Source organism: Temnothorax longispinosus, chromosome 11, assembly GCF_030848805.1.
Source record: "Temnothorax longispinosus isolate EJ_2023e chromosome 11, Tlon_JGU_v1, whole genome shotgun sequence".
In the NCBI taxonomy this organism is placed as follows: Eukaryota; Metazoa; Arthropoda; class Insecta; order Hymenoptera; family Formicidae; genus Temnothorax; species Temnothorax longispinosus.
Window position 1 is genome coordinate 3589955 of NC_092368.1, and position 25430 is coordinate 3615384.

General features: G+C 45.1%; 1 protein-coding gene across 1 annotated transcript in view; it reads left to right on the top strand.

Annotated features, from left to right (window-relative positions):
* The first annotated feature begins 823 nt into the window (after window positions 1–823).
* Window positions 824–25430, top strand: part of LOC139822233 (uncharacterized) — a 55209-nt gene continuing 30602 nt past the window's right edge. The window contains exons 1-3 of the mRNA XM_071793849.1: window positions 824–1703; window positions 13280–13682; window positions 24298–24571. Coding sequence (XP_071649950.1) covers window positions 1520–1703; window positions 13280–13682; window positions 24298–24571 — 861 coding nt within the window. The 5' untranslated portion in view covers window positions 824–1519. The remainder of the gene's footprint in view (window positions 1704–13279; window positions 13683–24297; window positions 24572–25430) is intronic.

Below are 25430 nucleotides of genomic sequence, written 5' to 3' on the forward strand. Positions count from 1 at the left end.
CTGCCTTCTCCGGGAAAATCAACGCGAGAACACCTCCGTCAGAGAGATATAACCGCGTACGTGTAACATCGCTTGAGTTATGATCGCCGAGCGTCTTAATTTTCCTCAAACGAACTCTTATATCCGCTCCTATCTCACGCGAATCAATTTTCATGCTCGACAGAATAACGTTGAAGCACTTATCATACAACACGATGATCCAACGTCAACCGAAACGTTCTCCCGATCTTTGTCTTACTCCGGTAAGGTAAATTATGCAATTAGAGAGCATCTATTAACCCGCGGTTAATAGACCGCGCGGTGGTTTGAGTTGCTCGCGTTAATCAACAGACAGCGAATCATGCAATTCTTGCTCCTCGCAGCCACGTTCTACGCCACTGCGAGTGCGGCGGAGGTACATACGTAGATACGTATGAACGCCGGCCATCCGGCGCGAGAGGTCGATCGATCTCTCTTTCGTCGTTGCGCGGCCACCGTGTCGCTGCCACGCCACTCCGAGATACCCACGTCGCCGTGGGTCGCTAGCAGTGGGGAGGTCCGTGTCAGGTTTTGACGGTGGTGGTGGTGCTGGGGGTAGTGGTGGTTGTTGTTGCCGGTCTACCAGGGTGTGGCGAGAGTGAGGAGAAGCGCCTTTCCCTCACGCACCGCCTTCGCCGGCGTCACATGACCCCGCGGTACGCTCGACGGTTCGACGGGAAGGGCAAGGAGAGAGAGAGAGGCCCGAATGGTTAAGCGTTGCTGTCAACCACCAAGGCTCCGCCTACGAAGCTGGTCGATACTGCGCGCGCAAGGCCTCTTCTCTCGTCGTCGGCTGCGCCACGCTGCGCGAAAACCACCGGGTGCCCTCACGGTGCCCCGGTGGTGGGGTAGTCGGTGCGCGTGGGAGGAGGAACGGCGAGCCAGTGGAGTCCGGGAAGTCGAGCAGCGCAGACGCGTTGTGCGCTGTTACGTTCCTCGTGAAGGTCCAGCGGTCCAGTAATCGACAGCGACGATCAACCGCCGTGACGACGTAGCACGTTTCGTAGCCAGGGTGGATTAGTGGACAATTCGCGGGCAAATTGTATACTATCCGGATAGTCGTCCGCAATAATAAACGGATATCGCGCTCGAAGGGGAGAGGTGTGGAAGCGCCTCTCTCGCTGCCGCGAGCCGTCATGTCGCTACGAAGAAACGCCTGTACCCTGATTCTGTAACTCTTAACGACCGTGTCGTTATGTTGTCGTCGCGCAGGTATATTATATAGTAAAAAAAAGCTGGACAGAAAGAGAACGAAGAGGAGAAGAAAAGACTCTAGAGGAGACCGAGATACTTAATATGCCTTGTCTCAAGTGAGGGTGGTGGTTCTCTCTCGACTTTCCTTAAGGAAGAGAGGAAAGTGGTGGACCTCGCGACGGTGAGATAAAATCATCGAGGGGACGAGAAAGAGGGTAAAGCACCCGCGGATCGATCGGAGTAAGAAGATCGGAGTAACAAGAGACTGAACGCGTACGAGTAAGTGTCGTCGTGCGCGCGAGGAGGGATGCCTACGAAGGGGGAGAGGGGAAAAGCGACGGACTTCAGCATCGCGGCCATCATGGCGCCCAGGGGTCCGTCCTTCGGGCATTACCACCTGCAGGGCATCGGTAACGCTGCTGCCACCGCTAATACCAGCCTAGAATGTCCAACCGGCAAGGGATTCGTTGCTGAGTCAACGCTGGATAATCGTAAGTTCTTTTTTTTTTATGAATATAGGAATCGTCAGCAATTTCTTTGAAAATACCGCTTTCTTGTTATATAATCGAAATATAGGTGCCTAATCTTCCGTCGCAGACAACTAAACGCCGTTTCCTTAATCTTTACGATTACGTATCGTTCAACAAACATGCGGGATCGTAAAATTGAGTGTCGTGGGAGAGTGTGTGTATACCTGTTTTATGACAGGTAGAGAGAATTTTTGGAAAGCGGAAGCAACAGTCATTTCGGAGTAGCTTGATTATCGCGCGATTAGGATTATTCCGTTATCGATAACGTTAATCCTATACGAGTCGTCTGTTATTGACATAGTGAAGGCTGCAGATATAATTCTAGTCAAACGATAAGATAAGAACGTTGACAAACAGGAAGTCTTTAATTGTTTGCAGATATTGGATCGCAAATATTACTTCAAGAGAAGTTGAGAGAGCACACTCTCTCTCTCTCTCTTGTGTTATTGATCGACATTTTGTGAATTTTTGCGAAGACAAGGCTCTTCGATCCAAGATGGAGTCGTTGACATTGAAGCCGATCGCTTTCTTTCGTTCGCTTTGAGCCATTTAACGTGACATTTGTACATTTGACATTTCCGAGGCGCGACAATGGAAAGTGTGAGAAATAAAGTGTCACAAGCAGAACGCGGACGCGAAGAAGCAACGAAGCTGATGGAAATGTCAGACGTTGAAGTGATAAACGCGAACGCTGCTCGTTTTGCGCGTCGCTGCCGGCAGCGATGGTCGTAAACGGTGGAACGCACTTTGCAACATCGTCGTAAAACAATTTAATCGTATCTTCACGGTGTCGTAAGGCACCGTAATGTAGTCCGTCATGAAGACAGGTCCTAATTTCGTACAGTCGAGGACGAAAATGCGCTCAAGAAAATTCGTTTATCTTCATTTTCATTGCGGCTGCCTGCTTTCTTCGCAGTGAGTCAGCATTTTCGTCTACGCTTGTCAATACATAGTCATGAAAGTCTTAATGGCAGTTTTGTGTAGAAGATTAACGAACTCTTTTGAGTAAATTACATAATTCCGTGCGGAAAAGTTGAAGATAGCGCGAGAAGAATAACGATCTTCGAAGAAGTTCTTTACATTTTGTTAGAACATATTATATTATGTTACTTTTATTACATAATATTGAGAAACGTTCAAGAAATATATGGAATTAATTCATTTATAGTAAAAAGCGAGTTAAATGTTCGGTTGCCAAGGAAATTTTGCTATTTGTATGAATCCTGTGTAATATTTTTTCTAAATTTTCATCTTCTCTCTCTCTCTCTCTCTCGCTTTTTATTTATCTACCTTATCAACTACTCTGTTGAAGATGATTATTATTCTTAATAATTTAATTCTAATAATTGTCCGTATGTCTAGTATATTTTGAGAAACGACACGTACTTCATCATGTGTCATCACAGAAAATTCGATTTAGCTAATCAAATCATCTCGCGGTTATTAGTGCCGCAATAAAAGTCTTTTCGGGTTGCCAGAGGTTAAGTTACGGGTTCATCTTAGGGGTAACTGAGTTTACGATTTAACGAGCTTATTTAGAGCTTGTTGGTGTTAGAGTGTACAGCACCTCCCGGCTGTCTACATTACGACGCGCTTTTCTATCCGACGGCCCGCGATTCGTCCGAGAGCGAACGGGCTATTACATTTTCACATCTGTTAACTTCAACGTTTTAGCTATTAGCCTAACTGTTGGCGAAACGTTCAGGCACATTCGAATCCATAATCATATAGTTATCTCCGGTAATATTCGCAAACATTTTCACAAACACAATTTGTATATAATTATTATCTGATTATGATCTAAGAATGTAGTAAGTTATTACTTCATTAGAAAGAACTTTCCTAATCAAATTTTATTAATAAATCAAATCAAATATCTTGGAGGTCCTATTTTCGAAATCACGAAGCTTTTAAAAAATTCCTACCTCTTTAGATTTCTTAAATCCTTCAATAGCAATCTCGGATAATTATTTTTTGGAAGATATTCGAATTCGGAATAAGAACTAATTAAAATTGCGATGGTGAGGTCGGATAAGCAGTGGACTAGCCCAGTTCCAGTATTCCGCTACCATGGTCTAGAAGTGTTGATCGCTGTCTCATTAATTAGGAATACGCGATTCATCGAGCGAGTGCTCCGGAAGAAAAAAAGCGTCGCTCGCTTGGCAGGCCGAGCGATAATTAGCGTCCGAAATAGAGGTCGTACTCATGCAACGGGAACGTCGGGTCACGGCTGTTACCGGCGAATCGCTGCCAACAAATTGCGCGTAAATTTTACCTGTTCGCACCAGAATTAACGAGCGTCTGCTGGACGCGTTAAGCAGATGGTGATCTAGCGAAATCGGATTCTCGAGTCCCCTTCGTAGATTTATAGTGTTTTTCGGTGACGAAAGAAACGCGATGCAAATTGGGCACGGGACTGGTAGCCAAGAAATGTACGTGCAGAACTATATGAGCTTTTACTGTGCTTCACATAAAAGCAACATTTTGCTGTTTTTTCACATAATGCGATTTAATAAATTTAGATAAATGTAATTTTATATAAATTTATATAATATTATAATGTAGAAACACAAACAATATAAATTAGACAATTTGGACAATTTTTTAACAATTACATAGTTATTTAATGGAAACTTTATAGATATAGAGGTTCTTTCTCAGTAGAATGCATTTTTACTTTATTTGGTTTTAAATTATTATACCCAAATCATTTCATGTTGAGAGGTATATACGTAATCTTTCTCTCAACATTTATGAAATTTGAATTTACGTATTTATTATAAATATTTTTATATTGTATACAGGGTGTTTCAGGTTTTTCCCGCCAAACTATGCCGGTATGTTCAATCGATTATAAATCAATCAATTACAAAATTAATTACAAATTCAGTAAAAAGTTTTACCTTCATATAGTTTGGGTAGAAAAATGGAATTACCTTTTTTGTTATTCCTTTCTATATGATGTACTTCGTGCAAAAATTATACGATTGAGCTACAGAATATTAAGATTGACATCTTAAAAATAATAAAAGTAATAATAAATAAAAATATGAGATTAAAAGACAAAAACGGGGCCAAAAAGTAATTGACTAATAAGATTCAAGATATACAGATATTGATGAAACTATATGAAAATACAATAAAATGATATTCATTTATTCAGTGTAGCTTCACTTCGCTGTATTGCTTAAAATATACGAAAATGAAGAGATCTTGATTTTAAATTTTGATACATATTTTAGACATATAGAAGTTTAAATTCCTCTCGAAGGCTTATGTTTCCACAAAACGTTTATAAACGTAGAAATATGCCACACAAATAGAGGAAGATTAAAAATTCTTTAGAGAGCTAAATCAAACTTCTATAATTGAACATTTACGCGCGCATTACTTCCAGTTCTAGAGTTGGTCAACGTCGAGAATGCTCTAGAAAAACGGAAAAGCCAAGTGTTTCGTACATTATAAGAATGCCAGTCTATAAAAGTTTTTAATAGTATACCTAATACAGAAACTGCGTGATGTGACAAAATTCCGTGTGAGGAAAGATACCAGAATTGTAGAAATTCCGAAGTCTCTCCCTCTCGACAAAAGAGTATGTTGTACAATGGAGTTATGATGCCTTTTAGAGATAAAGCGGCGTGAGAGAACTGAACAGTTTAAGAAGAAATTTAAAAAAATATTTTGTCAACTATTTAACTACATAATGGATACTTGTAACATAAATAGGATACCTACTTGTAACATAAGTAGCTGAGAAAGCTAATAAAAATCATTCATTCTCTCTCTCTCTCTCTCTCTCTCTTTCTCTCATAAACTTAGTATCTTGGAAAGACTCAAGTTGGAGGGGGGAGGGATTCTCGGTGGACAGAAAAATTGCATTTAATTATAAAAAGAATTCCTAGACTACCTGTTGCGAAACACGTGAAAAACAATCGGTCGCCGATCGGAAGACGCGCGCGTACACGAATATAAAAATCAAGTAATGCAGCCAGGCGTAGCATTTGTCATCCGCCATTGCGGGACTATCGCCGCGCTACACGTACCTATCAGCATTGCGGAATTATTGTCGCGTGTGTATTCCCTCATGCTTTGCGCCCGATGTGTATAACGATCGATGCACGGTGGCGTAATTATGAAATTACGAGATAAGAAACGTGTTAACGTATTCAAATGGAGATCTCGCGCGTTGATGCGCGTTATCACTTCATTCTCTTTTCAGCGTTCCTGAAAAATGTTTACAATTCACCCTGTTTTCTTTTTTATCTCTAACACTCGCGAAATAGTCACGCGAATACAATTTGCGCTAATTCCACGTAGTATTCGAAAATTTCGCAAAAGAAATTACAGGGCAACGAGAAATATGATAAATACGGTATGCGCGGAGCGTTATCGAGCTTAGGATAAGTTGGGACAAAAAAACTTGCGTTTCTTTCTGTCTCTTATTGTAGTCGCTCATAAGAGCGGTTTTTCCGGTTGATAATCTCGCGCTATCTGCAGGTAGCACGAGCTGGGAGAAGCGTCAGAAAGAAGCGACGATAAGAAGAGACGAAACACGGAGGGACGAAAAATATAAACGTGCGCGCGGGCTCTTCACGTTTTTCCACGCGACCTGCATTTTTGTGCCGCTCGAACGTAAATCGCCCCGGCGTGTTTTTGTCACCGGGCAGAGACTCTCGTCCGCCGCCTTTCAGCCAGTAATCACATTAGCGCACTTAACGACGCCATTACGCTCGCCGCCGGCAATCCGAAGAATTCTTAATCGTCGCCTGCGCTCGCGTCCAGAGGTAGTGGGCGGGCATTAAATACCGGCCGCGCGCAATTAGAGATTCATGACGATCCGCGATACCGGCCCCACGAGAGAGTCCGTATAATCGTTGTCTCCGGCGAGAATCCATTATTTCGCGCGCTCGCGAGAGTAACGCAAGAAGTCGCGGTCGCCGAGTAACGATCGCCGGTTTAACCCAGATTTGAATCGATTACGAGGCGAACCATCAAGCCTGAGCGAGCTCCTCGCCTGTTTCCTTCCTCTTTTTGTCTCTTCTTCCGATCCTTTCCTGTTCCCTGTCTCTCACCTCGCGCGGATCGAGGATCGTGTCCTTTTTTCGTTATATTTTCGTGATCGCGCTTCCTACGTGCGCGCGAGATCCGAAACCGGTTCGCGTATACGATGGAGTGTGGGCATGTATCCCCGTGCTTCCTCGTCTAATTTCCCAGCTAACGAAATCGGATTTCGCTCGTCCTTCTCGCGCCGCGAAGACCCTCGCATGTGCGAAATTAGCGGATCCGTTACAAACCGGTTTAAACCCTCTCCCGCCCTGTATAAGCACGACCTCGGGCTCGGGAGAAGGGTATTCGGATTAAAGAATTACGTAAATTCGCGCGGGTCTCTGATAAGATTGCCCCATGCCTGTTCGCGTATACAACGAACAAAGTGTTTTACGTAACAGTACTCCTCGGACGTGAGATGACCAGCTGTGAAGACCGTGAGGACCGTGAGGATTTTGACGAAACGTGGATGCGACGCGAATTAGATCCACGTCAATTATTTAAATATTTATAGACAAATTTCTTTTTTAAATATCCCGTACATAATTAGGTGTTTATGCCACGGAAAGAACGGTTTTGCTGAAGTATCTAGAAATCTAGCTAGATACAGATCTCTGAAAATAATTTTGTCGCACCATCAAAATAATTATATGTAGAACACTCAAGCAGATTGCTAAAATGTCAAAATTTCTTACCGACCTACTATAGTTATTTTGATGGTGCAATAAAATTATTTTCAGATCTGTATCTATATAGCCAAACCTCTAGACACTGTAGCAAAACCGTTTTTTTCCGTGTGGAATTTATACGAGTAAAACAGAAAGATCGGTAGCTGTAATTACACTAACGAAATTTAATTTTCGACCTTTCCAAACTCTTTGCGGCAACCGTTTCCATATGACGATTGATATTGCGAGAGATATGTGAGATGCACGCTCTGGGTTAACTGGAGATCGAGTGAACTTGATGTGAAAATAACACGACGCGACGCGAAAATAACTCGCTCCAAGAATAGTTTGCGCGTAATTTAATTGTCATGCGGAATCTCTTAAAACTAATCCAATTCTCACAGAAGAACGCCACATATACTCGAAACTCCATCTCCGGCCGGGGATTATAGCGATGTAATTAGCCGCGAGACGGAGCGGAGTTGCGTTCGCGTGATCGAGTAGCGGCGTGTTTCGCGATCTAAATGAAATGCAATTTATTTTTTAACGCGCTCCTCTTTCTAATCCATCGGCGGTATAATGGCGTCATGTTGACGGTTCGTTACGAAACTAGGTAATATGCCGTCCGTTTTACACGCGCGCCGGCGTTTTTTTGCGCCGTTTCCGTCGACACACGTCGATTATTCCTTTTAAAGCGCTCTAATTAAGAGCCATCACACTTCGCCACCGGATCATACCGGCGACGGACGTGAGATAATACGGTTTCCACGGTTATTCGAACTATAATTATCACGATTTTCCGTAGTGTAATCGTATATCACACGTTACGCGCTATATAATTTGAAAATCGTTTTCTCCCTGAGACAGCGATAATCCGCAAATAATCATGGCAGCTAGGTCGTAGCTCCAGTCATGCATGTATGTATAAATAGATGGAGATGGTTAATCGAATTCGCGCCATCGAAAGTCACCGAAATTAGAGCGACTTATCTTGCCCGAAATAGCTGTATGAAGTCCAACCTGATTCACAGAGACTATTCGAGTCTGAATGAGCCGATATACCCCTCCCGGGGTCATCTCTCCCGCGCGGAGCTGGAGCTTGATCTCGATCGCGTACCTGCGGGACGGGGATGTTCTTCTCTTTCCGGAATGAAACGGCGATTCCGGTAACGCGATCGTTCGCCGGATTGCGCCTCGATCCTCTCGAGCGAGTCCTTCGATGCGGGGTCCGGGGCCCGGGTGGTGACAGGATTCTGGGTGGTCTGGGCCGTCGGTCTGCAGGGCAAAAGGAAGCTTACGTCGGTAGCTCGGTCATATTTCTTCTGGTCTTAAAAGATCACATGAGACCACCTTTTCGCGCGCGCACGCGCGCTCACGCACACATTGTGTTACCGCTCCTCCCGCTTCCCCCCTCTCTCTCTCTCTCTCTCTCACTCTCGGTGCAACTCCTTCTGTATATTTGCCTGGTAAGCTTCCGGTCGAGCTTTTATCCTGCCCCGTGGTGTTGCCTTATATCCGCCTATGTCACATTCAGGCACACTTTAAGTCGCCATCGGACGTAACTATAGGTACCTGTTTTTCACGCTATATATGGCTTTCCAGCGACTTTCGTTTGCCACGCTTTTCGTTTTTCTTAATGCTGGAGAAATGAATGAGTCGAGGGGGAAGACGAAATATGTAGGTCATTTGGAACAATAATAAAGCTAGCACCTATGCACAATTCATGGCTTAAAACAACTCGTGCTATTCATATGAGATTTACGAACAGTATGACTAGACACATTCGTCGAGTTCTTTATTGTCGCCTTTAAAATTCGTGCGAATTTATGTGTCAATAATGCGATTTTTTTTGTACAAAATCAAAGAGCGTGAATCACCACGAATTGTACACACAGTCTGGCTAGCATCTTGCGAATAAAGCAGAGAGACAAGGGCTAGTATTTATTTGTTTTGAATAGTTTCTCTTTAGATTCTAGCGAGACACGAAAGTCACGTGAGCTCAAACGATTTGGAAAAAGGAGGAATATTGTTGTGAGAGAGAAAGAATCAAACGGCGTGACTAGAATGATTGGCTAGTTTAACATATTTAGTTAGCATTTTGTACTAAATTGAATAAACTAAATTAAAATAAACAGCATTAATTTGTGCTGTATAAACTGGTGTTTTTTGTAATTATGGAATTAGAAGCTTACACAATATTTACATCTAAAAACGACCATTAATAAAGTATTAATGTGCAAAGAAGAAAATATTGGATATATTTACATAATTTTAATAATACTTTTAAAAATTCTTTTGGGTATCGGACGCTGCGTTTTCTCAAGAAATTTCTTTATCAATTGTTACAACGTGCCGCTGCTGTTTTCACGCAGTACTTTTTATATCTCTATCTATCTTATCTGTCTATGTATCTCTTTCCTGGAAAAACGGAGTTGGTGAACGTGTCGTCGCTGGAATAGCTAGATTTTCAGCCGGAAAGCCGATTGTTCGCAAATTAACGACGTCGCGGCAAGATGCCACGTCCGTGCAATTTCGCCGTGCGTGACGTCGCGGAAGGTCGACGACGACGACGTATTCGCGACTCACGCGAGAGACGCGCGTGTCGAGGTGTTAATTTTAACACACCGGGCTCCTTTTTTCCCCCTATCGAGCGCGCGCGTCCACCGGCTGTTCTCGCGCGCGAGAACTTCTTGCCCGAGAACTGAGCAGAACTCGGCAACGCGGCGATGGCTCAATGAGAAGAAACCGAGCGACTTCGAAACCCTGTGAGAAAAAGAAGAGGAAACGCGTAGATGAGCGCGTATGTGTATTCGTGTATACGCTTACGCTCGCTCGCTCAGGCGCCTCTTTACACGTAACTTGCGAGGCGACGTGACACGCGTGCCTCGCGACGCGAACTACAGACGTGGCCTCCGCAGCGCATTATTATTAGCCGGCAGCGTGTGTGCGTGAACGCGCGAGTGCGTGCATGCGTGCGTACATGCAGATGTGCGCGCACGCAACGCGCGAGCAGAGCACGCGATGCGCGTAACTACGGGGCGCGCGGCGTTCAAGGCGCGCTTCGCCTCTGCTAGCGCTACCAGCAATTCGCGTCGCTCTCGAGGTCGAATTTCGCGCGTTTAACTCGGGCATATTCTGCAAAATATTCCACATACGCGAACCTAGTGCTCTGTTTAATTGCTCGGTGTTCAGGATTGACTAAGAATTTATGTATTCATATTTCATTGTTCTATAATCAAGATCAGTAAGCAGTTATATTTTATTGTTAGATGTTCATGATTCTATTTATGTTAAGGAGTAAGTAATGGTTCAAATTCATATTTATTTTCGTTTCTCTTACGTTCATATTACTTTCGTGTATTATCGTGCTAGCCGCGTGCCTCCGTTCATTTTGACACGGTCGCGGAATCGGCAGCCAATACGGGCATCGCGCCGATGTCTTCCGTTTGGAATTCGGAGCCAGCGGGCTCAGTCTTGCTGTGCTTCTCGTATGAATACGAGCGATCGAATTCAGTACCAGTTATACTCTAAGAAGTCGAAGCAAGTGTCGCGGGAATTGTGTGAGCGCAACGAACTCATTATTCAAATACACGGTGCCATTGAAGTAGCAGCAAAAGTATCTCTAACTGAAACGGTGCATTATTATCTGCTCTACGCATGTGCTCCAGCCAGATCTACTCAACTTGTGATTCCTCGCTCCGACACCTTGCTTCAACCCATTACGCCTTGCAATTCTTGTAATTCTTTTTCAAATTTACATAGCAGTACCTACATTTTCTCAAGGTTCTTCATAATTGTGATTGCAAGATTAATTGATTAAATCGATCAATTTATTTTCCTCTTTTTTTCAAGACGCATATGTAGATATATTTAAATAATAAAAATATGTATATGTTAAGCGTAAGTAGTTCTGACAAAAAAAAACGCTTCCTCCATTTTTACGGATTAAATATGATTAACTGTTAACCAAGAACTCCAATACCTTGAAACGTTAAAAGCGTTCTTTAACATTGAGTTTTTTTCACGAATTTCGTTCTCTCTTTAAAACTACCATATTTTTACTCGCCTAAACTGTCAAGAGTTGTCTTGGAAAAAATTGAAATTTAAACGATTCTCATATTTTGGAATTAAGATGATATATTAAAGCTCTGTCAAATATATGGTTTTCTACGAATTTCAAGTAGCGAGGAAAGATCATCCTGAGGCGGATTAAGAAATCCGGCAGTGGGCGATAAAGGCCGTAAGACAACTCGTTTCGCCTAAACGGAACGCAAATTGCTAAGTTTGCGCGCAACGCGATGTACGAAACGGCGAAAGTAATCGCATCGTTGAATGCGCGTCGTCGTCGTCGTCGTCGTCGCCATTATCATCGAAAATTTAACGGAACCGGTTTGAGCGCGACGAGGGGAGAAGCGATGAAGTGTCAACGTGGTGTGTGACCAGAAGCCCGAAAGAAAACGGGCAGCAACACGTCGAATTAGTGTCCGCCGCGATTGACGAGCGATCGTCACCGCGATCGTCACCGCGTTTTCTGACTTGACGAGCTATGCGGAGCAGAGGCTGTTGGATTATCCCACTGAAAAGCAGAAACTCGCCTCTCCGTTTAATTCCCGTCTCAGCGAAGCGGGAAGAAGCGCGCCCGGTGATTCATTAAGTCGTTAGCGCGCGGAGTCGTTCTCCCCGGAAACGAAAGAGACTCGGATATTCCCCGTTTTTTTTTTTATCGGGGAACCATCTTCATAAACGATCACGGGGTATACCTTGTATCGCGGGATAATTATCCTCCTTCCCCCTTTCAAAAATATTTCAGAGATATTTATTGCGTCTTACGTCGCGTTAACATTGAATGCTATCTTGATACTAGGCGAGCAAGGTTCGGGTTCGCGAGTTCAGTACTAAATACGGCTGTCAGTTCCTCCTCAACCCTCCGATACGCCATTTTCACATTAAGCGAATAAATTCCCCGTATCGGACAGTCGTATCTAGCGCGGTAGCTAAATGAAAATACGAATACGGGGCCCGTAATAGTCTTTTCAGGACAGGCAGGTTTGCGCGGAAGAGAGAAGAGCCGTGTTGTGGCGATCAACGGTTCGTTTCTCGTCGACGACAACCGCGTCGATAAATTTTCCCGTATGTACTACCGCACGTGCGTGTACGCACTCGCGAACAACGCGGCCGGGCGGCGGATCCAATTTGAGATAAACGCGCGCCGGAAGACGCATTGTTCGCGCGGAATAGTACAAATTAACAGATCGATATCGCGGGCCCGGCGCAATTAACATTGTGTACACACCGGCACGACCGGCGGATCGGCTTTCTTGAAAATCTGACGGTTTAATTAGGCGCCGGCCACCACCTTGTGGCAGATGCGGGGCCCGGTCGATTAATTAAACAGGCGGCGGCCCCCCGATATATCGTTCGGGCTCATCTCGCTCATTTAAATCGACGCGGTTCGCGATAATCGCGCGCCTGCTTCGGGGATTTCCTTTCCGCGTCTTGCGCGACGGTCGCGATGGTTGACGCCGTTATTTCGCGATAAATCTCGACCCAATAAGCTCCCATCGGAGCTCCGACACGGCTCGAGACATAATCTTGCTGGAATCGTCCACTGGACGAAAGTTTTAATCAGAGACAGACGATTTATGATCAATATTATAATTACGATGGAAATTAAAATTGCTTGTGAACTATATTTTAATGACAAATGAATAATATTACTTAATTAATGCTAATAATAGGTTTCTCGTAAATCGTAATTCTTATTACGAGATTGCACGTTGGTAACATGTTTAAACGCGATAAATAGGGGATCTTGTATCGCAGGTGTTCAAACTTCGCCGGTGAACATCGTCGCGACGGCGACAGTGGTGACGGAGGAGGCCCTCTTGGGCGATGAGGAGGCTGAAAACTGCGAGGGCGGAAGCGAGAGCACCGAGAAGTCCGCGAACGAGGAGGACGAGGATGGGGACGTCGACGTGGAGGAGTGCAGCAGCGTCGACGACGGGCCGGTCCACGGGGTGTTGGCCGACGATCTCGCCGGGGTTAGCACGCCCTCGCGGAAACGCAGCGCGGACGGCGCCTGCAGTACGGACGAGAAGAAGCAACGTCTAAGGACCAGCTGCAACTCCGACGAGCTGCGTGACGTCGAGTGCCAACTCGAGACCAAGGATCTCTGGGACAAGTTTAACGAACTCGGCACGGAGATGATCATCACGAAGACCGGCCGGTAAGTGACGCATGTCGATCGAGAGATGCGAGAGTATATCGGGAAAAGGTTCCGGTGCGCGTTCGAAGAACTTGTAACGTGCCGTGCTAAGTGCATGAGTAGAGCGAATTCGAGTCGTTGGATATAGGACGAATAATCGTTAAAGGTAACAGGGATACTTTTCATAAAGTTTTTGTTTCCATCTCTTTCCTAACTATTTCGAATAAAGTCAATAATTTGAGCATTTCACGTTTCATAAGGAATCGCAGCGAATTCCACGAAAATATTGAGAATAATGTAATTTATCCATTTAAAAAAAATTTCCGTCTATTTAATTTTACTAAATAAATCTTATGTGTATTATTTATAATATAATTTTATCTGTACAAAGGCTTATCGATTATCTTGATACATACTCAGCAATTTACCTACAAATAACCATGTAATCGCAAGTAACTTTTTTTATAAATTAATGGGATCACAGTCTCAGAGAGGCTGCAGACAAGACAGATCGTATTTTTGACGCGGACAGAACAGAAAGGTTCCCGGGGGAAGGGGGAAGGTCTCGCTCCTTCAACTTCGCCATTCATCAGTAATTATCTTTACGATATCGTAACGCGACTCCATATTCGCACGCTCGTTAATCGGCCGTATTTAAAGACCGCGACGCTTTTAATTCGCGAGCAAATAGCGGGAAAAGACGCGGACAAGAGCTCGCCGGACGTCGAGACGTTGTCGGTAGCACGCAGGGCAGCGACCAACTACGTCAGCGTATATACCTGAACTAATGGATTTCATTGACTGACGTTTTACGAGATATTTAAGGGAGTTTCAAATGTAATTTATCGCGCCCGTTTACGCGCGGACGCGCGCATTTTTATAGGTATGCTAATAAAGTTTCGGCCGGCGAGCCGCAGCTGCGGCCGGGATGCGTGACCACGGTCGGAATTATGAGATATTCGTGTGCGCACGGGCACAGGGTTAGTCGAGAGAGAGAGAAAGAACTAACCATCGGCTGTCCCGACGGTGCGTGCAACGTGCGCGTACAACCTCGAGGCGCTACCGCGATGATCGATGCGCCGCATTAGCGCCCGAAGTTCGCGATCGCGATCGAGGACCCGCGGAACGCCGGGACTCCGTTCTTTAGAAACAACCACCCCGGAGATGCTGCGATCGCGATAAGCTTCCCAGCTAATTGCGAAATACCGCGCGCACCGGACAGACCACATCTTTCGCTCGCCGGCGTCGAAGTGCTTGCGAAACGGACGCGCACTTCGATTATTATTATTAATAACAAGTGCCCAGAAAGCGTTATTCTCAGTCGCGATGAAGAAACATTCCGAATGTTTGCGGGAGATTACCGTCCATTAATTTAGACGTTTAAGTATTGAGATATTAAAAGTCAATATTAATTACTTAAGCAGAAATTAATGTACTCTTTTAGCTGCAACTCCTAATATTATTTCTGGTAATCATCTTCAATTATCAGTATTCGATTCCAATATTCTCTTTCGCTAATATTCTATAATAGAGAGTTAATTTAAAACCACCTGGATTTATGAAGACCTGACAAAATTTCTGCGCCAATCGCAATCTTTTTATAACTCGATTTTTGCGGAGCGTCTCGTTTAATTCACTTAGCCCGCGCATTTTAATTATAATTAAGCGTGTATTAATCATCCGCTCCGCTGGACACCACCGTTTTATTTTACGCAGCGTTTTGCTTCGCGTAGCGCGAAGTTTGTAACGCGACGTGTACCAGCGACGTTATATGGTATATATTTATGCGGTGCAGAAAGTAGACGATAATCCGATAAGCCACGCGGTTGTAACTGCGAATGTGATTGCGGTTAAGCCGCGCCGTGCGCAATTACGAGGCGCGCTTCAAGAATTGCGCAAACAGGTGCCTTCCGATCGAGAATGGCTACGTGGAACCTACTTGCAACATCTTAGAGAGTCCACGGCTCTCTCGAAATATTTCATACATTTGAAATACCGAGGAAGAGGCCTCATTGATAAGATCCACCCAAATTCCTTTTTCATCCTTACGTTCATTTAAATCGCTCGTCAAGCAACAAATTACGTGATCGGAAGCCTGAAGCTATATACGGGGCTTCGAGCGACCGTTCAGATTGCCGCCTTGATAAATCTACCATTGCGCTCTAAAGGCATCATACGAGTTAATTCTTTCTATAAATGTGTACTTTCTTTGCTTCTCCGCCGGCTCGCCGTACCGTGGGCTGTTTGTCGGATAGAAATGTAGCTGTTACCGAAGCGCAACCTTGAGGTGTTACCGACGTGATCAACGTACGAGTGTACCGCCGTATGTCGTGTTTGTCCAGAGCGCGCTCGGATATTAGATGTATTAGATAAGCTCAGCGACTCCGCTATTAACGCCTACGATCCCTCCTCCGCAATGCGCAACAATATGTGACACGTGACATGCGGTACTATTACGTTATCGATAGAGGAGAAAGCGACGTGTTAGATAATTTGCGGGCTGATTCGTTTGACTTCGTCATTGCGATCTCTTCGATCGCGGTCTTCGTCGAAGTATACTCGCGCGATTATCGATGTCTCACGGTTCCACCAGTACGCGGCCAAGAGTTTCCCGGATCTTCAACATCATTGCGAAGTAACGAATGAGCCTCGAATCATATTCTCGAGTCACGACTGATTGACGTGACGTGCTTCTCGCTACCTTGGGGTTCGCAATAAAAGATACAACCGCGCGAGAAACAGCGAAATCGGGAAGGGTATGGTATAGAAGGTAAAAGTAAGCGGCTTCGCGCGCGCGCTATGCAGGAGGTAGAGATGATAATCGATAAGCCGCGCGAGCTTGTAATCGAGAGTGCGATTTCGGATAAGCCGGCAGGCCTCTAATTACGAAATACTTAGCGGCTCTTGGGGAGCCGGGTAATTATCGTTGAATGTAAAGGTGTCGGGGATGAGGGGCCACCTTCCAGCGGGCAGAAACTTCAGAACGCGATCGGCGGACTGCTACATTATAGCAGCGCCCGCGAAGCGTGTGTGTTTACGCCAGCGCGCGGAAAGCAGATGATAATTGGATAAGCCGCGTACGCACGGGATGATTTCGGATAAGACGGACGGCGGCGTAATTACAAAACGCGCCGCGAGAGAGCCCCGGGCGGGGAGAGGAGCGATGATCGCCTGAGAATATAACCCGCCGCAATCCGTGCAACCTTGAGACGTCGTCGTCGCGGGGAAACATGCGCCTGCCGTGTTATCGTCGTCGGGAAGTGGAAAGCGATATCGAGTTTAGGATTTATTTACAATGTTACCTGAACTAATCGCGAGGAGCACGAGTGTGCAAACTTATACTGAGGGGAGAATGGCTCGTGATACGCAATATTTGGCAAATAAGGTTTCTGACACTTGAGTTTAATAACCGTGGAATTGACCGACGAGGAGAGACAAATTGTGGCATTGACGAAACAAAACTGTACGCTTTTGTCAATTCGAAGCGAATAGAATCAGCTGATGTTTGGATCCTTGGGCATTAGGTACGGGAGACGATTTCAAGGGTTCCCGGGGACACAATGAGCTACTGGAGCTTCATTTAAAAAATTCGGAGTAATCCCAGGGTGTGTCGCTGTTCTCTCCGTGTCCTCGGGTCGGGCGACGACGATCGATATATCAAGAACGCAGCAATGCACGAATAGCGTCGTTAGCACGAGGCAACTTGGCACGAAATCCCAGCTGAACGTCAGTCCGCCGAATGACAATACGAATTCGGATTCTACCAATCAGGTGGAATTGTCTGGGGCCCTACGGGGTGCCGAGACCGTGAACTCCTTCGGCTCTTCGTCCCGGGGTTCCTCCTTTCCCACGTTCGCACTCGCCACGTTTCGAAACCATCCCTCTCGCTCCTCTTTTCCTTTATTTATCGCTTCCTTTACGTCCTGTATTTTAACTGTTCTAGAAACGGAGGACACATGTACAAATTGTAAACGGTAAACATTGTCAAAGGTTTGCCGACAAGGGAACAAATCTTCCGGCAGCTTAAAAAAAAGATGATGTACAAACAATCGATTTGCAATTGAAAAGGAAAAAAAGGAATGGTACGAAAAACAATCAAGTGGAACTTAGTACATTATCCTTGAACTGTAAAAACGGCCTTGTGTTTCTTCGAATATCTCGTTCTTTGACGAGTTCAGTTTCGGCGAAAGAACAATATGTTCTTCGTTTTATTATAAATAGGTGTTCACTCGTCAAACGAACCGCGCTATAATTTATCGATGGCGATCGGTTAAACTGCTTTTTGTAGAAACGCGGCGGAGAGCGAAATGGTCGCTCTGCTATCGAGGAGAACGCTATCGTTGCCGTCGTCATCGTCGTCGTCGCGACCATGCGTTTTTTTCAACGTTTAAGTGGGTAACCGTGGACTGTGAACCGCACGGAATAGGAGGTGCGGACGAGCAGGTCAGGAGAGAGACAGGATACCGGCGGATAGAGGGTACTCGTCACGCGAACCCTTCATCAAGGTGCCAGCAACCTACATTATACACTCACACGCGACCCGGCTTGGGACGATCGTGTGCACGTTACACCACGGAGAACATGCACAGAGAACAACATGTCGAGAGAAAGAGAAAAAGAGAGAAGGAATAAAAGATAGAGAAGTCGAGAGATGGTGGAGATAGAGGAAAGGGGGGGGAAGGGAGAGAGAGAGGAGGGAGTAGATAGACATCTCTTCATTTTAGACCCCGTTTTCGCGCGGTTACACGAAGTGCACATAATAAATACGCGGGGTAACAGCCTTAGAAGGCCTCCGACTGGACTAAACACACTAATGCACGTAACGAATACGAGAGATAACATCCTCGGGAGAATTCGCAATGGATTAAGGATGGAGACTGCGTCTGGCATCAAATATATCAAAGCGGCGTATACCAAGCGCGATCAAGACACATTCGCGTGTTTGATATAGCTCCGCCAAAGTTTAATTAATAAATGCGGACTTCTTGCGAATTTATTATTATTATTAAAGTGCCAATCTTACCAAATGTTCTCAGACAAAATATGAAATTATTACAATTTTTTACAAAATATTAATTTCAAGAATTAGAGATGTTCTCAATATTTCCCAGGCTTGCTGCCGGTATTAATATTTTAATTATATTTCTTTCATTTTTGACTGGAATAGAACACCTTTCGACTTTTATATATTGAACCGTCCAACTTCAGCGTATATCGTCTCGAGTTGTCGCTTTCTCTCAGTTACCTCTTTTTTTTTCATATAGGGACAGGAATATCCTGCCGGGCGGTGTCACGATCGTCAGGACGTGAAACGCGCGACAGCCGCGGTATAATTACAATAGGCCGTTCGATCCCACCTGGCGCACGGAGTCGTTAGCTCGGTAAACACATTTTAAGTTTGACTCACGAGTCAGGTCGGATCGGTATAATATCCAGCGCGCTTCCGTAATCCATTTGTACTAACTTTGGCGCAACAGCCCTTTCCTCGGGGAGGAGAAAGGGAGGCAGTCGGGCTCTCTCGTATTCTCCTCCCCCCCTCGTGGAGCGGAAAAGATATACGAGTGGTTCAAGGGGGGGTTCGGAGTGGCTCGGGGGTCGAGGTGTTTCTGCGATTACGGCCTCGTTAGCCACGGGCCATCGAGGGCTTGTTTGTTCCCGCCTAATTTGACGGGAAAATGCTCCGTAATGTCGGACGCGAGGCCTACCGACGAATTCGAGGTGGACGATCCGTTGGCGTCGGAATCAAAAATAAATTAGCCGCAGGTGAAATTAGGACGTCTGTCTTATCGCGATCGTGGAAAGTGATGGTGGAAAACACTTGGATCGGTTAAGTCGCGATGAATAATAAAGGCGGGCCATGTGGCGAGCGAAGGTTTCATTTTAATTATAGCTATTATTATGATCTTAATACTCGAGTTCCTATGATGGTGGCGTAATTGATTGCCGAAGAAATTAATGTAGAGGAACGAATGCACATTCAGATGGACGTCGCGAGTTAATTATAGAGGTGTTTAATATACATTGAAGTTAATGAAATTTAGGGCGTATTTTAACACGAATGAATTGAGGACATATAAAATCTCCATTTCATGTACAGCGTTAAATAAATTTTACATCATGAGACATTTAATTTTTAATATCATTTTCTTTCACGATTTATTTTAAATGTTATTTTTAATTTAAAAATCTCTTTTCAAACTTTAGCTTTACAAAGTTGTTGTTTTGGAGATAAAGCGAAGCGGGAGTGTCAATCCGACACGGTCGCGGCAATTTCGATAGCGATACGCGTTCCGCATTCGAAAGTGACACGCGCCGCACGAATTGACTCGTTCGCCGTGCGATCCTCGTAAAAACATGACTCACTAAGCACGGGATTCATGGGGGTACAAGCGTAATGCGCGATAGGGATCGCAAGGGTGGCGGCGCCTCTCGAGGGAGAGGCGTCGATCGGTTCGCCATCGATACTTAAATAGTTGACGCGCTTATCCGGCAGGGTGGTCGCCCCTAATGGCAATTTTCCGGATGATTTATTGCGTTGTGAACGCAATAACGTTTACGGAAACGCGACGATCGCATAACGACAGAGACACCGGTGAGAATGGCAATGTTGCATGTATGCACGATTGCGAAATTTATTCTTAGCATAACGTGCTCGCGCGCGCGCGTGCAGCAGGTGAAAGTCGAGCACCGAGCACCTCGGAGGAAACGTCGTCCACGTCAAGGCCGGCTTCGGGCGATAAGCGAGTTAGCTGCAGCTGCCTCGGGGTGCAGGGCTGAAGGAGGTGTAAACGACCCTGATGATTTTATAGAGTGTCAACTCGGAGTAATTACGATAGCGCAACCGCAAAATTTTTCGATGGTGGGATTAATAACCCACATTGTGGCAGCGCGCGCGGTCACAGATGGCCGCTGCTCATTTCGTAATATATGCAAAATTACGATGCCTCGAGATATACGAGTACTTAACACTTGTTTTAAGTAAACAACAAAAATAGATTGTTATAATAATTTCTAAGCTCAAAGGGACTCTAGGTTACTTCTATAATTGCTGATTAGATATTATTGTTATCGTGCGACGTGTAACATCGTAATGAATTAAAACATGTTCAAATTGTCTTTTTATTATCCCTAAAATGGATTTTTTATCGCTCAAGGATACGTAATTCCCTAACGTTTTATGTATAAACTTCACGACGTCGTCAGTCAATCGCGATAATTTAGAGTTTTACGTATCAAATGTCACGTCATCGTCGTCGTGAAATCGAGAGGCGAATCTAGATCTCGGGTACGACGGAATCGAATTACAAACGCGGAGAGATGAGGCCGCGAGTCTCCGTCGTCGACTCCGCGAATAAAGAGCTTGCTTCTCTCGCGCGCGCAGAGATGTGTGCGCATTTCGAATGCACCGGTCGGCTAATTCCTCACCTAAGGGCCGACAATCGTGTCGTTAAGGTGCGCCGGATCCCCGGGCGACGTAACAACGATACTATTCAACGCGCGGTTTGGACAATGCGCTTGTTAAAAACCGCACGAACCTAACCGAACGCGTACGTGCCGCGGAGTAAGGGAGGATCGTTTTCGAGGAGCTCGAAACCGCAAAACCGCTTTCCAAGGCGCAGCGAAGTCCGCGTCGCGGGGGACCGTCCTCCGGGGTATTTTTCGGGCCCTACGAATAGACGGCGGCGGGGCACTCGCGTGACGCAAGCCCGGGGCCTCTCTTATCTGCGTTCCCTTAAGGATCCCAATCTCGTTTCGTCCTCGTGAACGAGTCCTGCGGGCCCCTCGGGCCCCTCGGTGCACGAAAAGGAAAAGGACGCCTGTCATCGAATAAATAGATCTAGAAAACCGCGGCAATTACCCTTGCGGTCTTGTCCGCGAGAAGCCGACAGAAACGATAGGAGCGTTCGTGCGGGACAAGGATTCGGGGCGAACAAAAAAGCACGTGCCTTTTTAGCTCTTCCATACGAAAGTAATGAATGTTCTGTTGAAAATTATCGATGTTTTAGTGGGAAACCTATTTTATATAGTTGAACGATAGTGAGATGCCTGCAGACTTGAAAATATATACGTATACATTTCCGCGCGGGAATATATTTTTATACATTCCAACGTACCCCATGTCGGATGCCTTTCCAAGTACAGATATCAAAGAACGAACGAAAAAAATGACAGTTATTTCAATAACATTATTAATCACAATGTTCTCCGATACAATTAAGACATATTGGCAAATTGATCCTTACAAACTTTTAGAGATTCTTGACATCTAGATATAATCTTGTTCCTTAGGATCTCAGATATTCGTGTCTCACGTTTTCTAGACCGTGGAACTCATCAATTTAGCACCGATCATCAATTAATTAATCCTCGCTTTAACGGAAGTACTTACGTAACTGTTTTACGTATGTATGTGAAATTATGATGAATTAGTATAAGACACGTCGATCAATTTCGATGTTTGTCTGGCAGCGTATTATCTCGATGTGTTATCTACTCGCGCGGCTCAGATTAATATCGTGCCGGTCAGTCGCCACATAAGAAGCGCGAGGACCCCGCAGATCTGACTGGACACAAAAAACTGGTACGCAGGTGCTCGCCACGCGATTACAGCCAGTAACACGTGAATTCCCGCGTAGATCAGCACGATCGTCAGACACAGAAAAAGAGGCGACGCTCTCTTCGTTAATCCGTTCAGTCTTGTCATAATCGCACATTTTACGTCATTCAGATACCTCGGTGCTCGATGTTCCGGTGCCCTCGCAGCTGTTTCCTCCGGCAAGGCTATCGTTCTCGTCGGAATCGGCGATTCAATTTTTCTGGGGAGTGCTGACACGCTCGGCTTCTCGGTTCTCGGTCTCGACGGCTCTCCGAGCATCTCCAGTCTTCCCGGCGACAGGATTTGCTGTATGATCGCGGGAACGTCGGTTTCTTTGGCTCGAGGGGTTTTCGGGATTCTGATCAGAGTGATCCTAGTGGAGGATGATGTTCCGGAGATCGACGTATCGTCCGTCGAAGTCGCGGATGTGACGGAAGTGTCCGTCATTAAAGATCTTAGCAGCGTTATTTGAGAAAACTCATCCGGCAAGGGTATGCCTTTTTCTGGCACGGCAGCCCCAGTCATATCGGGTTTCTGACGATGATGACGACGGTGATGATGGTGATGATGAGCCTTTAGTGGATTGCACGGTCCTGGACACACCATTGGCCGACCTCGACAGGTATGTCGAGGCGGATCCATCATCCTCAATCTTCTCTGTTCGATCAGGCTTGCGTCTGACACAAAGATAATTAGAGCGAAATTATGGCGCACACGCATGCATTGTTAAGTTATCAAGAATCACATATATACATATAACACAGTATTTTCTCAAATAAATTAACGAAGGATCTCATATGCACCGAGTAATCGTCATATCGCGTCTCACGTAGTTCGTAATTATGTAATAAATATTACGAAGCGAAATGGCGCGATTGCGTTTCAGAGTAAACGCATTTCTCTATCCCGTACGCCCGGGCCAAGCAGATTTTAGCGATAAACCAGCTGGAACCCAGTTTCTCACTGTGAAAAAAATCGCTATTGACGTATCCGACGTATCTGATCGTTCCCGGAGTTCTTCCACGAAACGCGTAAATCACAGGCACGAGTCCATTGCGTGCGGTCACAGAGAGAACATACATTGTGGGCCGGGTGAAAGCTCTCGGTCGGGAACCCTGGGACGAAGGTCGGGCCACAGTTTTGCCTGCTACGCCGGCGGGAAATCTCCAGCGTGTCTTCTACATCGTCAACGAGGGCGCGTGCGGCCCGACGTTTCTCGAGGTGTTGAAAGGTCAACTGCAGACGCGACCGGTTCAAAGCTGGAGTTCAGCTTTTGTGAACGAAGCCCGAAGAGGAGAGGTGGACGTTTCCTTTGATCGGAACTACCTACAGTTAACCGTAAATTCGGGCTGACCGAGTGAAACACATATTGACGAGAAATAGAAAGAAATATAATAAAGATGGCGAACAAAGAGATTTGATATTTTTCTTATTTTATGACGAATAAATGATCTCTTTAGACCGCACTATTTAAAAAAAGAAGGGCAAGATTATAAAAAAAGCATTTTAACTGTTAAGCAGAAAGTTATACTGCACGCGCGGCGAAACGTTTACGCTGCTGAGAAAAACTTGTTGCAGGCACTGTTCTATAATTAATAACTTCTACCGTTGCGAGACTGCAACGATCGTGAAAGCGGTCACGAAGTGCAAAGGTTTTACCTTGATTTTGCTACGTCATTTTGCGATTACTAGGTTACGTACACCAGACATCAGTTCGTCACGATAAAGATCCAGACTCGTTTTTGTTTGTCGCTTTGAAGTTTTAGAATTCACGCTGACACATTTCACAAATTATATAATTAGTATAATTATCTAGGTTCAAATTAAGTCTTTTTTTATGCTGTTTCAAAACGATTCAACATCGTTTTGTGCAAATAAACTGTAATTAAAGCTAATTAAAAATAGAAGATTATTTGTATATATCTTGTGAGATATAACTTATTTATCGAAATAAACTCCCAATTACTCAGATTAAATTAATTCATCGTGATTATTATTCGCTTGTCATTACATTGTTTCTGTACGTGCATTCTTTCGCAGACGGATGTTCCCGACGTGCCGAGTATCCTTCACCGGACTCAAGTCCGAAGGTCGTTACGCAGTGTTGATGGACATCGTGCCGGTCGACAACAAGAGGTATCGATACGCCTATCATCGTAGCTGTTGGCTGGAAGCCGGCAAAGCCGATCCGCCGGCGCCCGCGCGACTTTACCTCCATCCCGATTCACCCTTCACCGGCGAGCAACTGCGGAAACAGGTTGTTTCCTTCGAGAAGGTGAAACTGACGAACAACGACATGGACAAGCATGGCCAGGTGAGAGGATTATCTAAATCAGCCGTTCCGTAATCAACTCAGGTGTCACCGAGTTCAATTCAAACGATAATTTCTTTCAGACACATCTTTTAGAGCCCTAAGATTGAATCGAAATTAACCGTAAAAAAATATTTGCCTTCTTATATTTATTTCTGCAGCGCCGATGCAGAGTTTTTTAAATACTGAGGCGATATATTATTATTCCCCTTTGCAATTACTCATGTTTATAATGCAAATAGCTATTAATTAACTTCACGGCTATTTTTAATTAGATGTTTATGCAATCTAAATACCTCAGCAATTTTTTAAATAATCTATCACGCGCACAATGCAATTCTAGCAAGGATTTGACGTTAAAACAGTTAAAAACATATATTCAACGCGTCGCCAACGATCGAAGCGTGCAAGATCGATCGCTGATCTCCATATAATCTTCGTAGAATAATTTCGCAAGATTTTCCCCCTCCGGCGACCCGCGCGCAGAAATTGTCGGCGATAAGGCGCTTCATGCACCCCGGCCATTACGCCGTTCTGTAATTTGCGCCTGCCTTTCAGCGGATGCGTAATTCCTGGGCCGCGGCGTATCTCCCCTTTATTTCGGAGTTTAGCGCACAATGGCCGCCGGACGCGAAATGTCGGAACCGTTGGACATGCTACCGCTATTACGTGACGCGGGGAACCCTCTTCCCTGCGCGTTCGATTACGCCCCGGGGATATATAATCCACGAATATAACACCACCGATGATTATTCGGATTTTAAAGAAATTTATATTCCTGGCTAGAAAAAAATATAAAAGAGACTCTAACTTATAGAAGTGCTTTTTTCTTATAGAAAATTTTGATTACTTTGTTTACGAT